This window comes from Lycium barbarum, chromosome 3 (genome assembly GCF_019175385.1).
Source record: "Lycium barbarum isolate Lr01 chromosome 3, ASM1917538v2, whole genome shotgun sequence".
Taxonomy (NCBI): Eukaryota; Viridiplantae; Streptophyta; class Magnoliopsida; order Solanales; family Solanaceae; genus Lycium; species Lycium barbarum.
In genome coordinates this window covers 5,636,920-5,653,347 of record NC_083339.1, presented here as the reverse complement: position 1 = coordinate 5,653,347, position 16,428 = coordinate 5,636,920, and the positions used below count along the sequence as shown (strand labels likewise).

Genomic DNA, 16,428 nt, shown 5'->3' with positions numbered 1-16,428 from the left:
TGGCAAGAAGATGGATTTGCAATAAGGCATAGTCTATAACCATGTATCATTTATAAATACCCAGTCTATCCGTGAGTAAATTCTTTCACTACTTCCTTTATCACTCCATGTGTATTGAACCCTTGATGAGGGATTTCAATCAGACCACACTCTTCCACACAATTAGCAAAATCAACCACTTCAGCCCATGAAACAGGATTCCCTCATATCCTGTCCTCTTCATGTAGAACAGAATTGAAATCTCCTATCAACAACCATGGCTGATTATTGCACCTATGTATTCCCATTAATGTACCCCATAATTCCTCCCTCTCATCTTTTGTGTTAAACGCATATACAAAAGAGATCAGGAAAGACAGTTGTTGAGGGATATGCTTCACTTCACAAGTTATCACCTGAGCTGTCAGTTTTATCGGAGTTACTTGGTAGTACTCTGGCTTCCAATTAACCCAAATTCTACCATTATAATGATAATCTAGATTGTTGATGCTTTGCCATCCACCAAACATTTTTTCTGCTATTTGCTTAATCTTGTCCTTTTTTATTTTTGTTTCCAGTAGGCCTATCAAACCCACTTTTTCCTCATTGCAAAGGAGCTGCACCTCCTTTTGCTTATTTGGGCCATTTAGGCCCCGAACATTCTAGCTTAAGAGATTAGCCATTCCCAGTGATAGGAATGGTCATGTCCCTAACTTCTGCTATTTGTCCAGCATGAGTCTGTTGACCAGTATCTCCTTGGTTTGCACCTTGAGGTTTATTTTGATTCTTCTCTTGCTTGTCTCTTCGCATTGGAGTGACCATAATTGTCACTGGTTTTATTGTTACTGCCCTGTCCTGAGTAACTTTACCAACTTGTTCTCCAGTTTTCTTAGGCCCAGGTTTCTGCACTCTTGGACTTGCATTTTGCTGCTCTGCTGCCTTTTATGCACACTATCAGCTGTGGTTTTCTCGTTTCCTTTTTGACTACTGGTTTCCTGCTCTTCCCCTGTCTTGGCAAGTGCTTTTACTGCACCTGAATTTTGCCCAGCCGTCTCAACAGATTGCTCATTAATCCCTTTATCCACATGATCCACGACTGGTAAAATCTTAGGTACTAGCTTCTTCCTACAAATTTCCTCAGTGTGACCATACTTCTTGCAATACTTGCATAAAGTTGGTTTCCATTCATAACTCACTCTCTGTACAATCCCATGTCCCCTTTCACTAATGAATTGTATGGTATCTGGCAGTTGTGCATCCATATCCACCTCCACCATTAGTCTTGCAAAATTTAGTCCAGTCTTCCTCTCTGTATTTTTATCCACCATTAAGGGCTTCCCGATCAGACTCCCTATCTTACTCAATCCCATTGGACTCCAGTATTTGAAATCCAGGCCTGGCAATTTGACCCAAATGGGCACTGTATACAGCTCCTCCCTAGAGAAATCCATGTCCGAGTTCCAAGCCTTTACTATGAAAGGTTTGCTATCAAAATGATATATACCAGCCTGAATTACATCATTTTTCCCCATCATTATGTCAAATCTTACTATAACCACCCCATTCTTCAACATTGCAATTTTATTTATACCATGTTTTTCCCAAATTCTCTGAATAAACCCCTGCATTACCTCAAATGGCGGACGGGCCCCTAATACATAGCATACCACCGAGTTCTTCCAGTACTCCAATTCAGAACTAATATCTTCTACCTCAATTTCAATAGTAGAAGACTCACCACAAGTTGTAGGAGCCACGTACTCGAGTTTAAATCCAACATTCACCACTTTCCCGATGTCGAAGTTGTCCCAAATTGAATTCTTCTTTTCCGGAGCTTTTGCCTCTTCCTCAACTTCATCAGCCCATGTTTGCTTACTCTTGCTAGAAGATGTCATGCTATCACTGGGATTCTGCTCCCGTGCAATTTTTTCCCACTGTACCTGAGCTTCTTTTTGCTGTTTTTGAATGTCTACCAATCTAATTATAGATCCAGACCCAGATTTGTTTTTCATGGCCACCGGAGTAGTAGGTTTACCTAATTTCTCCTTCGCATGTGTTGTCTTTGGATATTGATCGCCTCCTGCCATTTTGCTCGGTTTTGTTTCGTTGATTTGGTTTTTAATCGCTACTAATTTGTTGTTCCTTTTTCCCCGCTGAGCTGCGGCCTGAGCTGCCTGTGCTTCCTTTGCCATTATCGCCTTCTGAGATAGTTAGCTCTTTTGCCCATGGCAGGCGCACGTTAAGCTAACGTGCATCCAGAGAGAGAACCCATAGAGAGAGAAAATGTGCAGAGGTTTTATCTACCCTTTAGCATAACTCTACTACCAATCTTACGAATTTCATTAAATCAAAAGAGTTGATATTGCATTAAATCAAACATTAGTTAGTTGTATATGTTACACGAAAATGGGTCAGATTATCAAGTTAGTTGAAGAGTTAATTAGTTTTACCATGTCAGCAGTTAGTTACAAAGGTAGTTGCAAATAAGACTCAGCATTCAATATAAATAAGACATTGATGTATAGATTACATATTCTGAAATTCAATAACAATTAGACTCGGTTTGTGCTTCTTCTTCTTCCATTCTTGACTGGAATTATCTAACTATTCCGCTATTTCCTGACTCATTCGTCCAATTACTCGAACTCAATCCTTTAGAGTTCCTGTTTTTTGTATCAATGGCATCAGAGCTAACGCTCCTTGGACCAACTATCACCATGGTTGAACACTCCTCTACTCCAGTGGATCATAAAGAAATTACGAAAACCTCCAACAGAATTGATGAGGGGATAGAAAGAATCAGGGTTGGAGTAGAAAAGACGATGCTTATACTAGAAAAAATGGCCAAACGAGAAGAATTAAAATTAGTAGTGGCCGCGAAATCTCAATCGACCTTTGATCACGAGGAAGGATTGGAGTGCTTGAAGGTATCAGACCCTACTTATGGTCATGAAAACAGTACTAAATCATTATATTTTCCTTGTTCTCCTTGTGCTTCTCTTTTCAATACTTGTGGGTTAAAATTGATTGGAATTAAAGAAAATACTGTGATGGCAGACTTTCGAAATGAGTTGGTTAGTTTTGAACTTTCTAGTCTTTCTAATTTCTACCCATAATAAGAAACTTCTATCAAGAAGACATCATATACTTGCAAGGTTCTTGATGAAATATCTAAAAGAGATTTAAATGTAGATTCTCCATATAATGGCACTATTGGAAGAAATAATGAAACTAAAGCTTTTGAAGACTTGTTTCTTGATGTGTTCTAAATGAATAATGAGAGTGATGTGGTGGAAGCTATGCATCTTGGTTGGCTTTCCTTGAATAATGAGAGTGATATGGATGCATGATCTTTTTATAGTGATTGGAAAGAAGTGCTCTCATGGCAAGCTCATTTTGGTTTAGCTTTTTTTTTTTTTTTTAAGGTCATGATTTCTCGCGATTTATGGTTCGTCTTTGAAAGTGATTATTGGGATATATAGTATTAACCATGTGTTTGGATATAGTATTTATTATAGAAATATTATTTATTCATTGTTTAATAAAGAGTTAAATAGATCATGTACTAGTATGTGTGTCCTTTACTTATATAGTAGATGATTTAGTGTATAGAGTTTAGCTTATACACAGAAGATTAAATCATCAGTTCTTATAAGTATAAAATTTATGTTCACAATCTAAGATGAAAATTGGGCAACGCCATCGGTATGATTGTAGCACAAGATTACTATAATGTATCTTCATTATGGGAACGGTATAGTTCCATCTTCTTGTGCTAGCACATTTTGTATGTATTGAACGGACCAAGTAGAGATAAGTGTTTTGTACTGAATATATAAAATAAATTCTCTAGTTCATTAAATGTACTTATACTCTTAATCTTGATATAATTATTATGATCAATGTGATTTGTTCATTATTTTGATTTATTAAAAGGTACGACTCAGTTGCAGGTCTATGTATTCTTGGTAAATTGGATAATGACAGATTACATTTGTGAAATAATAATTAGTTGATAGAATCCACGTCTCGACTTTGAGACTGATGATACCCCTTTATGGATGCTTATAAGTCTCATGTGAAAATCCTGCAGGTGGATTTTGTATCCGTCACATGATGTAAGTTAAGCAGAAATATAAAGGATTCAATTAGTCAATGAATTAAATTATCAGTAATTTAATTTAATTGATTGGTATCTGTAATCTTAACATGAGGACTTAAATAAGTTTTAATGTATGATTTCGAAATTGAACTGAGGAGTGCAGTTACGATTTTTTAGTGGAATAATTCGTAATTTATTATGGTAGGATTAATTCAGATTTTTTGAATTAATTCCCTAATAGGAAGCCTCGTTAATTAAATTATGTGGTCCCTGTTGTGCCCGAATGATAAAGAATTAAATGGAATATTATTTCTTAGTGAAAAATAAAGACCCAACAGGTTTTGGAAAAGGGTGAAAACCCTAAACCTGTAGTTATAAAATAGGGGTCTTATTCCATAAGGAGGCGAAGAGTTTTTACAAGTTTCTCCATTTTTTTCATAGAAATTCGCCCACACGAATTTCGCAAATTTTGGTATTATTCGAGTTACACAGCAGAAGACTGTGGAACTGAAGGATGACGATCTCGTGGATAGTATGTGTTCGTGGTTGAAGATTCGATTCTTGGTCGCGGTCACGCTTCAAGAGATAAGTATTAATTTTATGTTTGATTAATATCTTGATTATGTGTTGTCTATATTACATGCAAGTTCGATCCTGGCTATTTGCTTCCGCTGCGTATGCCTGATTTTCATCAGTGATATCAGAACCTCCCCGTGGTAAAAGATTGAGAAGTCTTATAACAGAAGAAACACCAAAACTAATTGCAGAACTGTGGGTTGATGATATGAGTTTGCCTGAATTGAATAATATTCTGGATAATGAGCATTCCTTTATTGTGATGAAAGAAAAGATGGAGAAACTGAAGTTAGATGAGCGTGAAGCATTTGGAGTTGAACCACTTGATGGAAACTCATCGACAATCCAAACTGGAAAGTTTTCACGTCAAAAGACTTCATACAGTAGTGATAAAACCAACTTAGCTACTTTAGGACTATAAATATTAGCATGCCTATATATATAGAGAGAGAGAGAGAGATAAAGGCTACATGACCTATGAGATGCCAAATATCTTCACAAATAGATAATCACATTGGATATCTATGTCTTTGCTAAGAAAGAAAGAGGACTTCTTGTTACAACCATGCTACCTAAGGTTGGGATGAGTTCAAGTAATTCAATTGGTAGACATTTAGTGGGCGTTTGGCCATAAAAATTATTCACTTTTTTCCGAAATTTTTTTTCACTTTTTTTACTTTTAGTGTTTGGCCATAAAAATTATTCACTTTTTTCCGGAGTTGTACTCCGGAATACTGAAAACAAAAAAAACTTGTTTTTCAAAAAAATTCAACTTTTTTCACTTTTTTACACTACATTTCACCAAAAACTACAATTTCAAAAATTACGGCCAAACACAACTCCAACTTCAAAAATTCCAAAAAAAGTGAAAACATTTTTGGTATTTATGGCCAAACGGGCCCTTAATTTGTTGGACTAAAAATAAAGAATTTAAGGTATACTATAGTATATGTGTTCGCTTGTCACTAGATAAATTGAGATAAATTTTTATTTTTAATTTTAACCTTGACTTTTTATACGATTGAAGAAAAGATTTGGACAAGATTATCTCTGTCATTTGATATTTTATCCTAGGATTAATCCCGTTATTATCATCCCACATTTAGTGTGACATGAAAATAATAATCTCACAATTTTTATCTAACTTTAAGTGTGATAATAAAATAACACTCACTCCATCCCAATTTAAATGCTTTCCTTTCTTTTTTTGGTCTATTTCAAAAAGAGTATCTCTTTCTATATTTAGTAAGTTTTGTCAATTTCATAGTTTTGTCAATTTCATCATTCTACGTGAATAGTTTAAGATCACGAGATCTAAGAATTACACGCATCTTTAATTTAAGATCAAGATTCAAAAGTTTTTCTTTATTTCTTAAACTTTATACCAATCAAATTAAAACACTTAAATTAGGACGAACGGAGTACTATAATTGTAATATAATAATCTCAAAATTGCTAATTTTAACATAAAAATTCAACTAAGCATAAAATAAAATAGTAATACTATACTTATCTGAGGTTATTATCCATAAATCAAAAATCAAACCATCCTTTAAGGTTACACTCAAATTGAAAGCACACAGCTTTCCACAAAGCTTGATGATGTACCTCATTCCCGCCCCCCCCCCCCCCCCCTCCCCCCCAATTGTTATTTTTGTCTTTGAAAAGACGGAATAGACACTATGTTGCCTAGACTAATCTTTCTTTGTAATGACTCTTAAGTTTATTAATGAACAAAAATGCTTATTACCAAATAATAATAATCTATACTTATATATGAGGTTATTGTCCTTCATCCACAAAGGGTTGTTTGGTTGGGAAATAAGTTATACCAAAATTACTTATCTTAAGATTAGTTATTTCACCCTCTCATAAGGATAAAATAGTTCTACAATCCCGGATTAGTTACCTCGCAATTTTATCTCAACCAAATATGAAATAAACTCACTTCAAATTTATTTCCGAGACTATTTATCCTCACCTCAGGCACCAAACTAGCCCTTAATACACTCAAATTAAAAGCACCAGAGCTTTCCAACATTCAATTTTCCCAACTATACTCAACCACTAATTCTTTGTCCACAAGAAGACAAAAAAAGTGATCATCCGCAATTCCATTTTGGTGAGTGAATAAAATAATTGGGTCAAATCTTTCTTGAAAATACAGTGTGAATATAGTATCTTGTTTTGTAGAAACTTTCATTTGTTTTTGTGGGGTATGAAAATGCTGCCGTGTGAAGACTTTTCTAATTTCTCAAGTCATCATAAGTCTTTTCCATCTGTGAAAAAAGAGAGAACCTTTTATTGGAGCTTAAATTGCCATTTAAGAACATATTTAGATAAAAATTAAGCTGTGGGTTCAAATTTAGCAACACAAAGGTGAGTTTTTTGTGATCTTGAGTACCTTTTTTTTTTTTTTTTTTTTTTTTTTTTTTGTAAATTGAATGTGGGGTTTGTAGGGTTCAGAGTGTTTTTAAGTTTTCAGACCTCTTTAATTACAGGAACTGTGAAATTGTGCTTTTGGCTATCCAAGAATTGAAAAAGATTCACTAAGATGGTGGGTTTTCTACATTTCTGGTAATTTGATCTTTTTGTTTGTGTTTTGCTTGATTTTGATGGCAACAAATACATATGGAATCAGATTTAAGGTTAAGGTTTTATGGTTTAGCTCTAGAGTACAATTCGTTTTGTTTATTAGCAGTCAAAGTAAAAAATTTGAATGGTTTGTATGGGTGAAAGAGTCTTTTAAGTTTTAAGAAGGGGAGCCTTGGCGGAACTGGTAAAGTTGCTGTCATGTGACGAGGAGTTCACGAGTTCGAGCCGTGGAAACAGCCTCTTGCAGAAATGCAAGGTAAGACTGCGTGTGATAGACACTTGTGGTTAGTCCCTTTCCATGACCCCGCGCGTAGCGGGAGTTTAGTGCAGTGGGCTGCCCTTTTACACCTCTGTATTCACAGGAACTGTAATTTTGTGCTTTTAGCTGTCCAAGAACTGAAAAAGATTGAATCTTTTGCCCTGTAGATGGTGGGTTTTCTACATTTCTGGTTATTTTGCCTTTTTGGGTTGTTTCTGTTTTGCTTGATTTTGATGGCAACAAATACATATGGAAAATTAAGTGTATTTTGCTCCTTTCTTGATAATTAAGTATTGTATCAAGCAGTTGGGTCAACTTTTGTGGTCCAAATGAAACATAATGGATATTGAGAATTCATATAACCAAGCCAATTAGTATAATACTACTGCCATTTGTGAACATATTGAGATAAAAATAATGCTGTGGGTTCAAATTTAGCAGCCTAGAAAGGTTAGTTTTTTGAGATCTTGAGTGCCTTTTTTTTGTGTGTATTGGCAGTTAAAAGTGAAAATTTGAATGTGGGGTTTTATAGGTCAGAGAGTTTTTAAGTTATCACGCCTCTTTATTCACAGTAACTGTGAAGTTGGGCTTTTGGCTATTCAAGAACTGAAAAAGATTGAATCTTTTTACATTTCTGGTAATTTTACCTTTTTGGGTTGTTTCCCTTTTGCTTGATTTTGATGGCTATATAGCTTTTGTTTTGATGGTTAAGTATTCAAATAAAACATTATGGACATAACCAAGTCAATTAGTTTAATAATACTCCCATTTAAGAACAAATTGAGATAAAGATTATGCTGTGGGTTCAAATTTAGATGCTAAAAGGTGAGGTTTTTGAGATCTTGAGTACCATTTTTTTGTGATTATTGGCAGTTAAAGTAAGAAGTTGAATGTGGGGTTTTAAGTTTTAACACCTTTGTATTCAGAGGAACTGTAAGTTTGTGCTTTTGGCTATCTAAGAATCAAAAAAGATTGAATCTTGTCCACTGTAGGTGGTGGGTTTTCTACATTTTTGGTAATTTTGCCTTTTTGGGTTGTCTCTGTTTTGCTTGATTTTGATGGCAACAAATATATATGGAAATTTAAGGTTGTATTTAGCTTTCTCTTGATAATTAACTCCCAATGAAACATAATGGATATTGAGAAATTTATCTAACTCCAAATAATACTTCCATTTATGAACAGATTGAGATAAAAATTATGCTGCGGGTTCAAATTTAGCAGCCTAAAGGTAAGTCTTTTGAGATCTTGAGTACCCTTTCAACCTCTTTTTTGTGTCTATTGGCGTTCAAAGTGAAAATATGAATGTGGGGTTTTTACGGGTCAAAGAGTTTTTAAGTTTTTAACACCTCTATGTTCACAGGAACTGTAATTTTGTGCTTTTGGCTATCCAAGAACTGAAAAAGATTGAATCGTTTGCCCTGTAGATGGTGGGTTTTCTACATCTCTGGTAATTTTAGCTTTTTGAGTTGTTTCTGTTTTGCTTGATTGTGATGGCAACAAATACATATGGAAAATTAAGTGTATTTTGCTCCTTTCTTGATAATTAAGAATTGTATCAAGCAGTTGGGTCAACTTTTGTGGTCCAAATGAAACATAATGGATATTGAGAATTCATATAACCAAGCCAATTAGTATAATACTACTGCCATTTGTGAACATATTGAGATAAAAATAATGCTGTGGGTTCAAATTTAGCAGCCTAAAAAGGTTAGGTTTTTGAGATCTTGAGTACCTTTTTTTTTTGTGTGTATTGGCAGTTAAAAGTGAAAATTTGAATGTGGGGTTTTATAGGTCAGAGAGTTTTTAAGTTATCACGCCTCTTTATTCACAGTAACTGTGAAGTTGGGCTTTTGGCTATTCAAGAACTGAAAAAGATTGAATCTTTTTACATTTCTGGTAATTTTACCTTTTTGGGTTGTTTCCCTTTTGCTTGATTTTGATGGCTATATAGCTTTTGTCTTGATGGTTAAGTATTCAAATAAAACATAATGGATATAACCAAGTCAATTAGTTTAATAATACTCCCATTTAAGAACAAATTGAGATAAAGATTATGTTGTGGGTTCAAATTTAGCTGCTCAAAGGTGAGGTTTTTGAGATCTTGAGTACCATTTTTTTTGTGATTATTGGCAGTTAAAATAAGAAGTTGAATGTGGGGTTTTAAGTTTAACACCTTTGTATTCAGAGGAACTGTAAGTTTGTGCTTTTGGCTATCTAAGAATCGAAAAAGATTGAATCTTGTCCACTGTAGGTGGTGGGTTTTCTACATTTTTGGTAATTTTGCCTTTTTGGGTTGTCTCTGTTTTGCTTGATTTTGATGGCAACAAATATATATGGAAATTTAAGGTTGTATTTAGCTTTCTCTTGATAATTAACTCCCAATGAAACATAATGGATATTGAGAAATTTATCTAACTCCAAATAATACTTCCATTTATGAACAGATTGAGATAAAAATTATGCTGCGGGTTCAAATTTAGCAGCCTAAAGGTAAGTCTTTTGAGATCTTGAGTACCCTTTCAACCTCTTTTTTGTGTCTATTGGCGTTCAAAGTGAAAATATGAATGTGGGGTTTTTACGGGTCAAAGAGTTTTTAAGTTTTTAACACCTCTATGTTCACAGGAACTGTAATTTTGTGCTTTTGGCTATCCAAGAACTGAAAAAGATTGAATCGTTTGCCCTGTAGATGGTGGGTTTTCTACATCTCTGGTAATTTTAGCTTTTTGAGTTGTTTCTGTTTTGCTTGATTGTGATGGCAACAAATACATATGGAAAATTAAGTGTATTTTGCTCCTTTCTTGATAATTAAGAATTGTATCAAGCAGTTGGGTCAACTTTTGTGGTCCAAATGAAACATATGGATATTGAGAATTCATACAGCCAAGAAAATTAGTTTGAGATTGAGTGGTTATTTCAGTTTCAAGGTTTTTAGAGTTTTTTTTTTTTTTTTTTGAGAGCCATGGAACATTTGTTATTGGGTTTGGTAGGAGAGAATTGATTTATTACTATTTACTTATGGTTTCTCCTTTTCCATTTCCATGGATTGTTGGTTAGTCTTCTGCCTATTTATCATTTTCATTGTTGTCTATTCCTTTATCATGTGCTTATTTTTTCTTAATCAAGGCAGTGTTAATTAGATATTCAAATAGGATATACTTAAATACGTGCCAAGTGTTACCTATTATGAGAAATTACTCGAATATTCACGGACCATTCTGGATTTGAACCTGCAGGGAGGGTATTTTAGTAGTATATTGAAAGACATGAAGTGTTTTCCGTTCTACACTGGTGAGAAGAAGGAAGAACCTAACACAGTGAAGTCAAATTCAGGTCTGTCCTCCTCTTCCGCACTTTCTGATCGTGAATTGAGGCAGTCTCGTCTTGAGTCAGGCTCTCAGAATGCATCGGATACGAGCACAGAGTCCAGAGGAAGGAGCCAATTTCCAAGCCTGTCCGATAGGCCTTCCGATCTCAGGGTATTTACATTCTCAGAACTGAAAGCAGCAACGAAGAATTTCAACCGTATTACCAAGATTGGGGAGGGTGGATTTGGATGTGTATATAAGGCCACTGTAAAGAGCGGTGAGGATTCAGTTAAAAAGATTGACGTGGCTGTAAAACAACTCGGTAGGAGAGGATTACAGGTACCATTCTTTTTTAAGTTTGAATAATTATGTATTAGAAATATTAGGATCTTACACTTTGACATCTAAGCTTTTTAGCTGCCTGAAACTAAATCGAAATATTACCTTAATCACTGTCATTTCTCTTACCATGTAAGCGTTATTTATGGAGCTGAATTAGAACTTCGGGAATTTGATTAGGACAGAAAAACTTGGAAGAACAAAGCAAACTACTTTGCAGTATTAAGTTGCTACGGAAATGTTTTAACTTAAATGTTTGTACATCTATAGACCCACACAACAACATACGTACTCACTAATTTGAATTGGCTTGACGTTCTTCAAAATGTATAATCTAACTGTGCACATGGAATCCCATGGACTTGGATGATCTCTTATGTTAAAACGTGTTTTTTTTTTTTTTGGGGTACTTTTCCTCTCTTTCTTTATGGTATAGTGATGTACTCGCAGCTCAACCCATCTACAACAACAACAACAACATACCCAGTGTAATTTCACACTAGATGGAAAACTCGACATATTTGAACAACTCTAGATGGCAAGGTTTTTGAAATTTGAACAGAAAGTGCTGAACCTTAGAATTTATTTGTACCATTTAAGAAAAAAGTGCTGAATGGCAGAAGTATAGCCTCCTAAATTAAAAAGGTCTAATTATTTCTTCTAACATGTGATGGTAATACGGTTCTAGTGATCAAATCTTCTGATGGTTGAGGATCACCTAAAAGATAGTTGCTTAGCTTGCCCCATTGTCTAATTATTTCTTCTAACATGTGATGGTAATATGGTTCTAGTGATCAAATCTTCTGGTGGTTGAGGATCACCTAAAAGATAGTTGCTTAGCTTGCCCCATTGGAACATTCTTCTCAACATAGACGGGTGATTGGTGCTGCTATTAGTTTTGGATTGCTTAGTAGCCTGAAGAGAACATTTTCCTTACTGGGGTTTTGTCCAATATGATCTCTATTAAAATGAGAATAGAGAACGGAAAAGGATTTTTTCCCCCAACTTCATAGATAGATAAGCATGACAAAAGTTCAATTATCATCCAATACTACACCAAAAATTAATCAAGTCAATTTCTGATAAACTTAATAGGTCATATAATTGTGGAAAGAGGTTGTAAACTAGAAAATCTTCTGCTCTGTACATTGTACATTGCCAGCTCATGAATAAGGTACTTGGAAAGCTGCTTATACTTCAGTTTTTGACATTCCATGATGTTCTTACTTTGGTCACTAGGATCAATTCTTCATGGTTATGATGAAGTTTCTGCAGAATAATTAACTTACTTCACATGTTTTCTTGTGACTCACACAGCAACTTTCCGGTTTTTAGTTAATGCTTAGTTAATTTTTTTAGACATAAATTTGGTGAACACGGTGAATAACCAGTCTGTTCACAGTAGTTCTATGGAATGAACCATGGTAATACAGAAAACATGATAAACATGTTGTTGTCCCATTTGTAAATTAATATACTCTTATAACTTGTGTACAACAGGGCCACAAAGAGTGGGTGACAGAAGTTAATTTTCTGGGGGTGGCTGAACACAGAAACCTCGTCAAATTAGTTGGCTACTGTGCAGAAGATGATGAGAGAGGAATCCAACGGCTTTTAGTGTATGAATACATGCCTAACAGAAGTGTTGAAAACCATTTGTCAGCTAGGTCAGAAACGCTTCTCTCCTGGCCAATGAGGTTAAAGATAGCCCAAGATGCTGCTCGTGGCTTAACATACCTACATGAAGAAATGGATGTTCAGGTGCTTTTTCCACTTAGCTACTTACACCTATATAAAGTGTAAATATGTACTCCTTCCGTCCAAATTTATGTGAAGCTGTTTGACTGGGCATGTAGTTTAAGAAAGGAACACTTTTGAAACTTGTGTTCCAAAATAAAGATATTTGTGTGGCTATAAATCATCTCATTAACGGTAAAATGGGCATTTAAAGGTAAATTTTTACTAAATATAGAAAGGTGTCATTCTTTTTGGGGCTGATTAAAAAGGATAGAGTGTCACATAAATTGGGATGGAGGAGAAATATGTAACTAGCAATGCACTTCAGCCCCTCTGTGTCTTTTGTTTTGTTAGCTCAAGTTGTTAATGTTTTGAGTCAGCTATTTTATCGTTCAGAAACCTGATGTCTTTCTTTTTTCATATTATAGATCATCTTCAGAGATTTCAAATCTTCAAACATTCTCCTGGATGAGCAATGGAATGCTAAGCTGTCCGATTTTGGATTGGCTCGATTAGGACCTCCTGAGGGTCAAAGCCATGTCTCAACAGCGGTATGTGTAACAGTGAGACTTACAAGTACCTTTCTATTACTTCAACTGATAATGAACGATTATAGATATGACTCAACCGAAAGACTGCGACAAACTGGTAAGCATTGAAACATGGAAGTACTGAAAAGCTGATTCACAAGATAGATAATTGGGAGAGAAGCTCAGAAGTTCCCTAAGAAACAAATCCTGCTATTGCTACTGCTCATTCCTGCCTTTATAACTAACTCTTGCCAGAGGGCGGATGTAGCATACGTACATCGGGTTCATCTGAACCGAGTACTTTTAGTTGCCGTAGAACATAAATTTATATGTAAAAATCCACGAAAGTTGCAAAAAATAATAGATATGAATTCATAACTTTAAAGATATATTGGTTCAATGTTAAAAACCTTAAATGTTGAACCCATTCCGCCTCTCGCTCCCAGATGGTCCCAAATTCTTCCAGTGTGATCAGCACATGCTTTATCTTGCTCTCCACTCAAATTCAGCTAACTTTTGAGGGGGGTTTCTCATTCGTTCTTGCCTAATTGACATATTTTGTTCTTCTTCCAGCAAGGCATCTGATTTGGCATCCACCTCAGCAACTTCAGTTTCACCATTCATAATAGTACGCTTCCATAACTTGTTGGCATGCATCTCAATACATGTAGCCTGAAGATCTTGCCCTTCTTTTTCAGCTTTTCTTGTTCGTTCATCATTTTTTTCTAATTAATGTAGGATATTAGAAGACGTTAATATAGTCACATAGACCTGACTCGTACGTGGGATCAACTATGATTCATCTAATTTCGTCCTGGATTTCCTTGCCAAGAATAGTTCGCTGACTCTTAATTCTAACTTATAGTTCGCTGACTCTTAATTCTAACTTTCATCCATGTCACTTTTTTAACAAAAATGGTCCAGCCGTTACTCAAGAAGTTTGTTGCCAAAAATTGCCGTCAACTTTTGCATAACTTCATTTTTGATTCACTGTCAGTTTAGCAAATCTAGTTCATGATTTTTAACAGTGTACGCTCCTTTAGTAAAATATTATGTCAAAATCCAGTACGACCTCTAATTTGAATTGCACCAGGTATTGTGTCAAAGTAAATTGAATTTATTTTTAGTTGAATTTGTCATTTCACTAGATGATAAGGTCTGGTATATCTAGTTAATAAAATAAAGTAACTCTACCAGTTTCGAGCTATATGTCGAATGATGAATGCTAATTTTGGTGGTAAATATGTATTTTTTCTTAGCTTATAAACGGAGAAGAAGCATGCTTTCCAAGTCTCCTCTTCCTTCCCCCACCCCGCATAATCTAGCGTTGATTTTGTTTGTTAGCCTTTTCAGTTCTATGGATTATTGAAAACTATTTCCCCAATTTATGTGACACTTTTCGCTTACGAGTCAATTTGACTAATCTTTAAATTTAAATTAAATATCAACTTAATACTCTAAAATTAAAATCTACATATTCAAAAACTGTATCAGGTTGTTGGAACCATGGGATATGCTGCTCCTGAATATGTTCAAACTGGCCGTCTCACTTCCAAGAGTGATGTGTGGAGCTATGGGGTCTTTCTTTATGAGCTGATTACTGGTCGACGCCCATTAGATCGAAATCGTCCCAGGAGTGAGCAGAAGCTCTTAGAGTGGGTAAAACCGTACATATCAGATTCTAAGAAGTTTCAGAAAATAATAGACCCAAGGCTTGAAAGTAAAATCTCAAGGTCAGCCCAGAAGCTCTCCATTGTTGCCAACCGCTGCTTGGTCAGACATCCAAAGTCACGGCCGAAAATGAGTGAGGTCCTGGAAATGGTGAACAAAGTTGTCGAAGCGTCAACAGGAACAGGAAATCCTGAACCACCTGTGAGAATTGCTGAACCGACTTCGCCAGAATCTGAAAGAAAAGGTAAAAGGAGGATAATTGATATTAAAGATGGTGGACGGTTAGTACGCATGTGGTCAACAAAGCTGACAAACACCTGTTAATATAGTAATTTTCAATATGCACGAAAGAAAAAGGAGACAAGAAAAAGTTGACTGAACATTATATCCTTCAGCGAGAAAGGTAACACAGAAGTGCAGATTATATTACTCCCAATATATGTGGTGATTTTGTCATTATATGTGACTTGCTGCAGAATCTTCTGGAGATCCTTAATGATGAATGAAGGGGTTTGACATTTGGTATAAGGAATCTAAAGAACTCATGGTAATACTGATCTTGGTATTTTCAGTTTTCATTGAAAATGGCATTTATAGTTTTCTATGATATCCAAGAAAATGAATGAGAAAGTTTGTTTTGTTATACATGAAAGTTAGTGAGACTCGTTGATATAGAGAAATGGAATCTAGTGTTATAAACTCTTTTCTATTCTGAGTCATGTTTGTTTAGGAATGTGATCTGAAACAAACATTCAAGTGAAATATTGAATCTTGTAACTAGATTATTTCAATATCGAAAATGGAAATGAGTTTTTTTGTGGTATTAGATGAGCAGTTTCCTGGAAGGCCAGTTTTTAAAGACACAGTTCTGAGAATATAGTGACTCAAAAGATTTCAAATCTCATTTTGATTGGTAGTGAACTTGTTTGTTTGATCTTCTTGTGTACTCTTTACACAATGTCTAGTTGATAAGGGAAAGGGGAGGGCTTGTTTACTTCCCTTGGGTGAACAACCACCACTACTACTACTATGTTTCAGTCCCAAATAGGTTCGGATTGGTTGTATGAATTATCATTGACCATGTTTAAAAGGTCATCCTGCGTTCAGGCAGGGTCCGGGGAAGGACGGAACCCCAAAGGGATATAATGTGGACAATCTACCTTGGGAGCAAGCATCAGTGGTTGATTGCATCACTCAAACTTGTGACCTATAAGGAGACAACTTTACCGTTGCTTTAAGGCTTGTGTGAGATATGACATGTCATACTTGTGTGAGGGTCTCTATTAATGGACAAGTGCACATTTATGGGTCCCACTCCATTTTAACTTTTTC

The 16,428-nt window shown here is 35.3% G+C and overlaps 1 protein-coding gene across 11 annotated transcripts; it reads left to right on the top strand.

The window, feature by feature from the left end:
* The first annotated feature begins 6,685 nt into the window (after positions 1 to 6,685).
* Positions 6,686 to 15,919, top strand: LOC132630030 (serine/threonine-protein kinase PCRK1-like). Of its 11 annotated transcripts, none has more exons than XM_060345530.1 (10): positions 6,851 to 7,036; positions 7,159 to 7,214; positions 8,697 to 8,742; positions 8,875 to 8,941; positions 9,959 to 10,004; positions 10,137 to 10,203; positions 10,748 to 11,158; positions 12,659 to 12,919; positions 13,324 to 13,446; positions 14,920 to 15,919. In XM_060345530.1, the coding sequence occupies exons 6-10, from the start codon at positions 10,201 to 10,203 to the stop codon at positions 15,418 to 15,420; spliced, it is 1,299 nt and encodes a 432-aa protein (XP_060201513.1). In that variant the 5' UTR covers positions 6,851 to 7,036; positions 7,159 to 7,214; positions 8,697 to 8,742; positions 8,875 to 8,941; positions 9,959 to 10,004; positions 10,137 to 10,200; the 3' UTR covers positions 15,421 to 15,919. The 11 variants fall into 11 exon arrangements, with proteins under 11 accessions (XP_060201518.1, XP_060201513.1, XP_060201524.1 ...); XM_060345541.1 differs by having other exon boundaries at positions 10,137 to 10,223; XM_060345531.1 differs by having other exon boundaries at positions 8,875 to 8,961.
* Positions 15,920 to 16,428: the final 509 nt, after the last annotated feature.

Excerpts from the sequence above, each read along its gene's own strand:
- LOC132630030 (XM_060345535.1), top strand. Across the intron at positions 12,920-13,323 it reads ATGAAGAAATGGATGTTCAG|ATCATCTTCAGAGATTTCAA; the intron begins GTGCTTTTTCCA and ends TTCATATTATAG. Across the intron at positions 13,447-14,919 it reads AAAGCCATGTCTCAACAGCG|GTTGTTGGAACCATGGGATA; the intron begins GTATGTGTAACA and ends AAACTGTATCAG.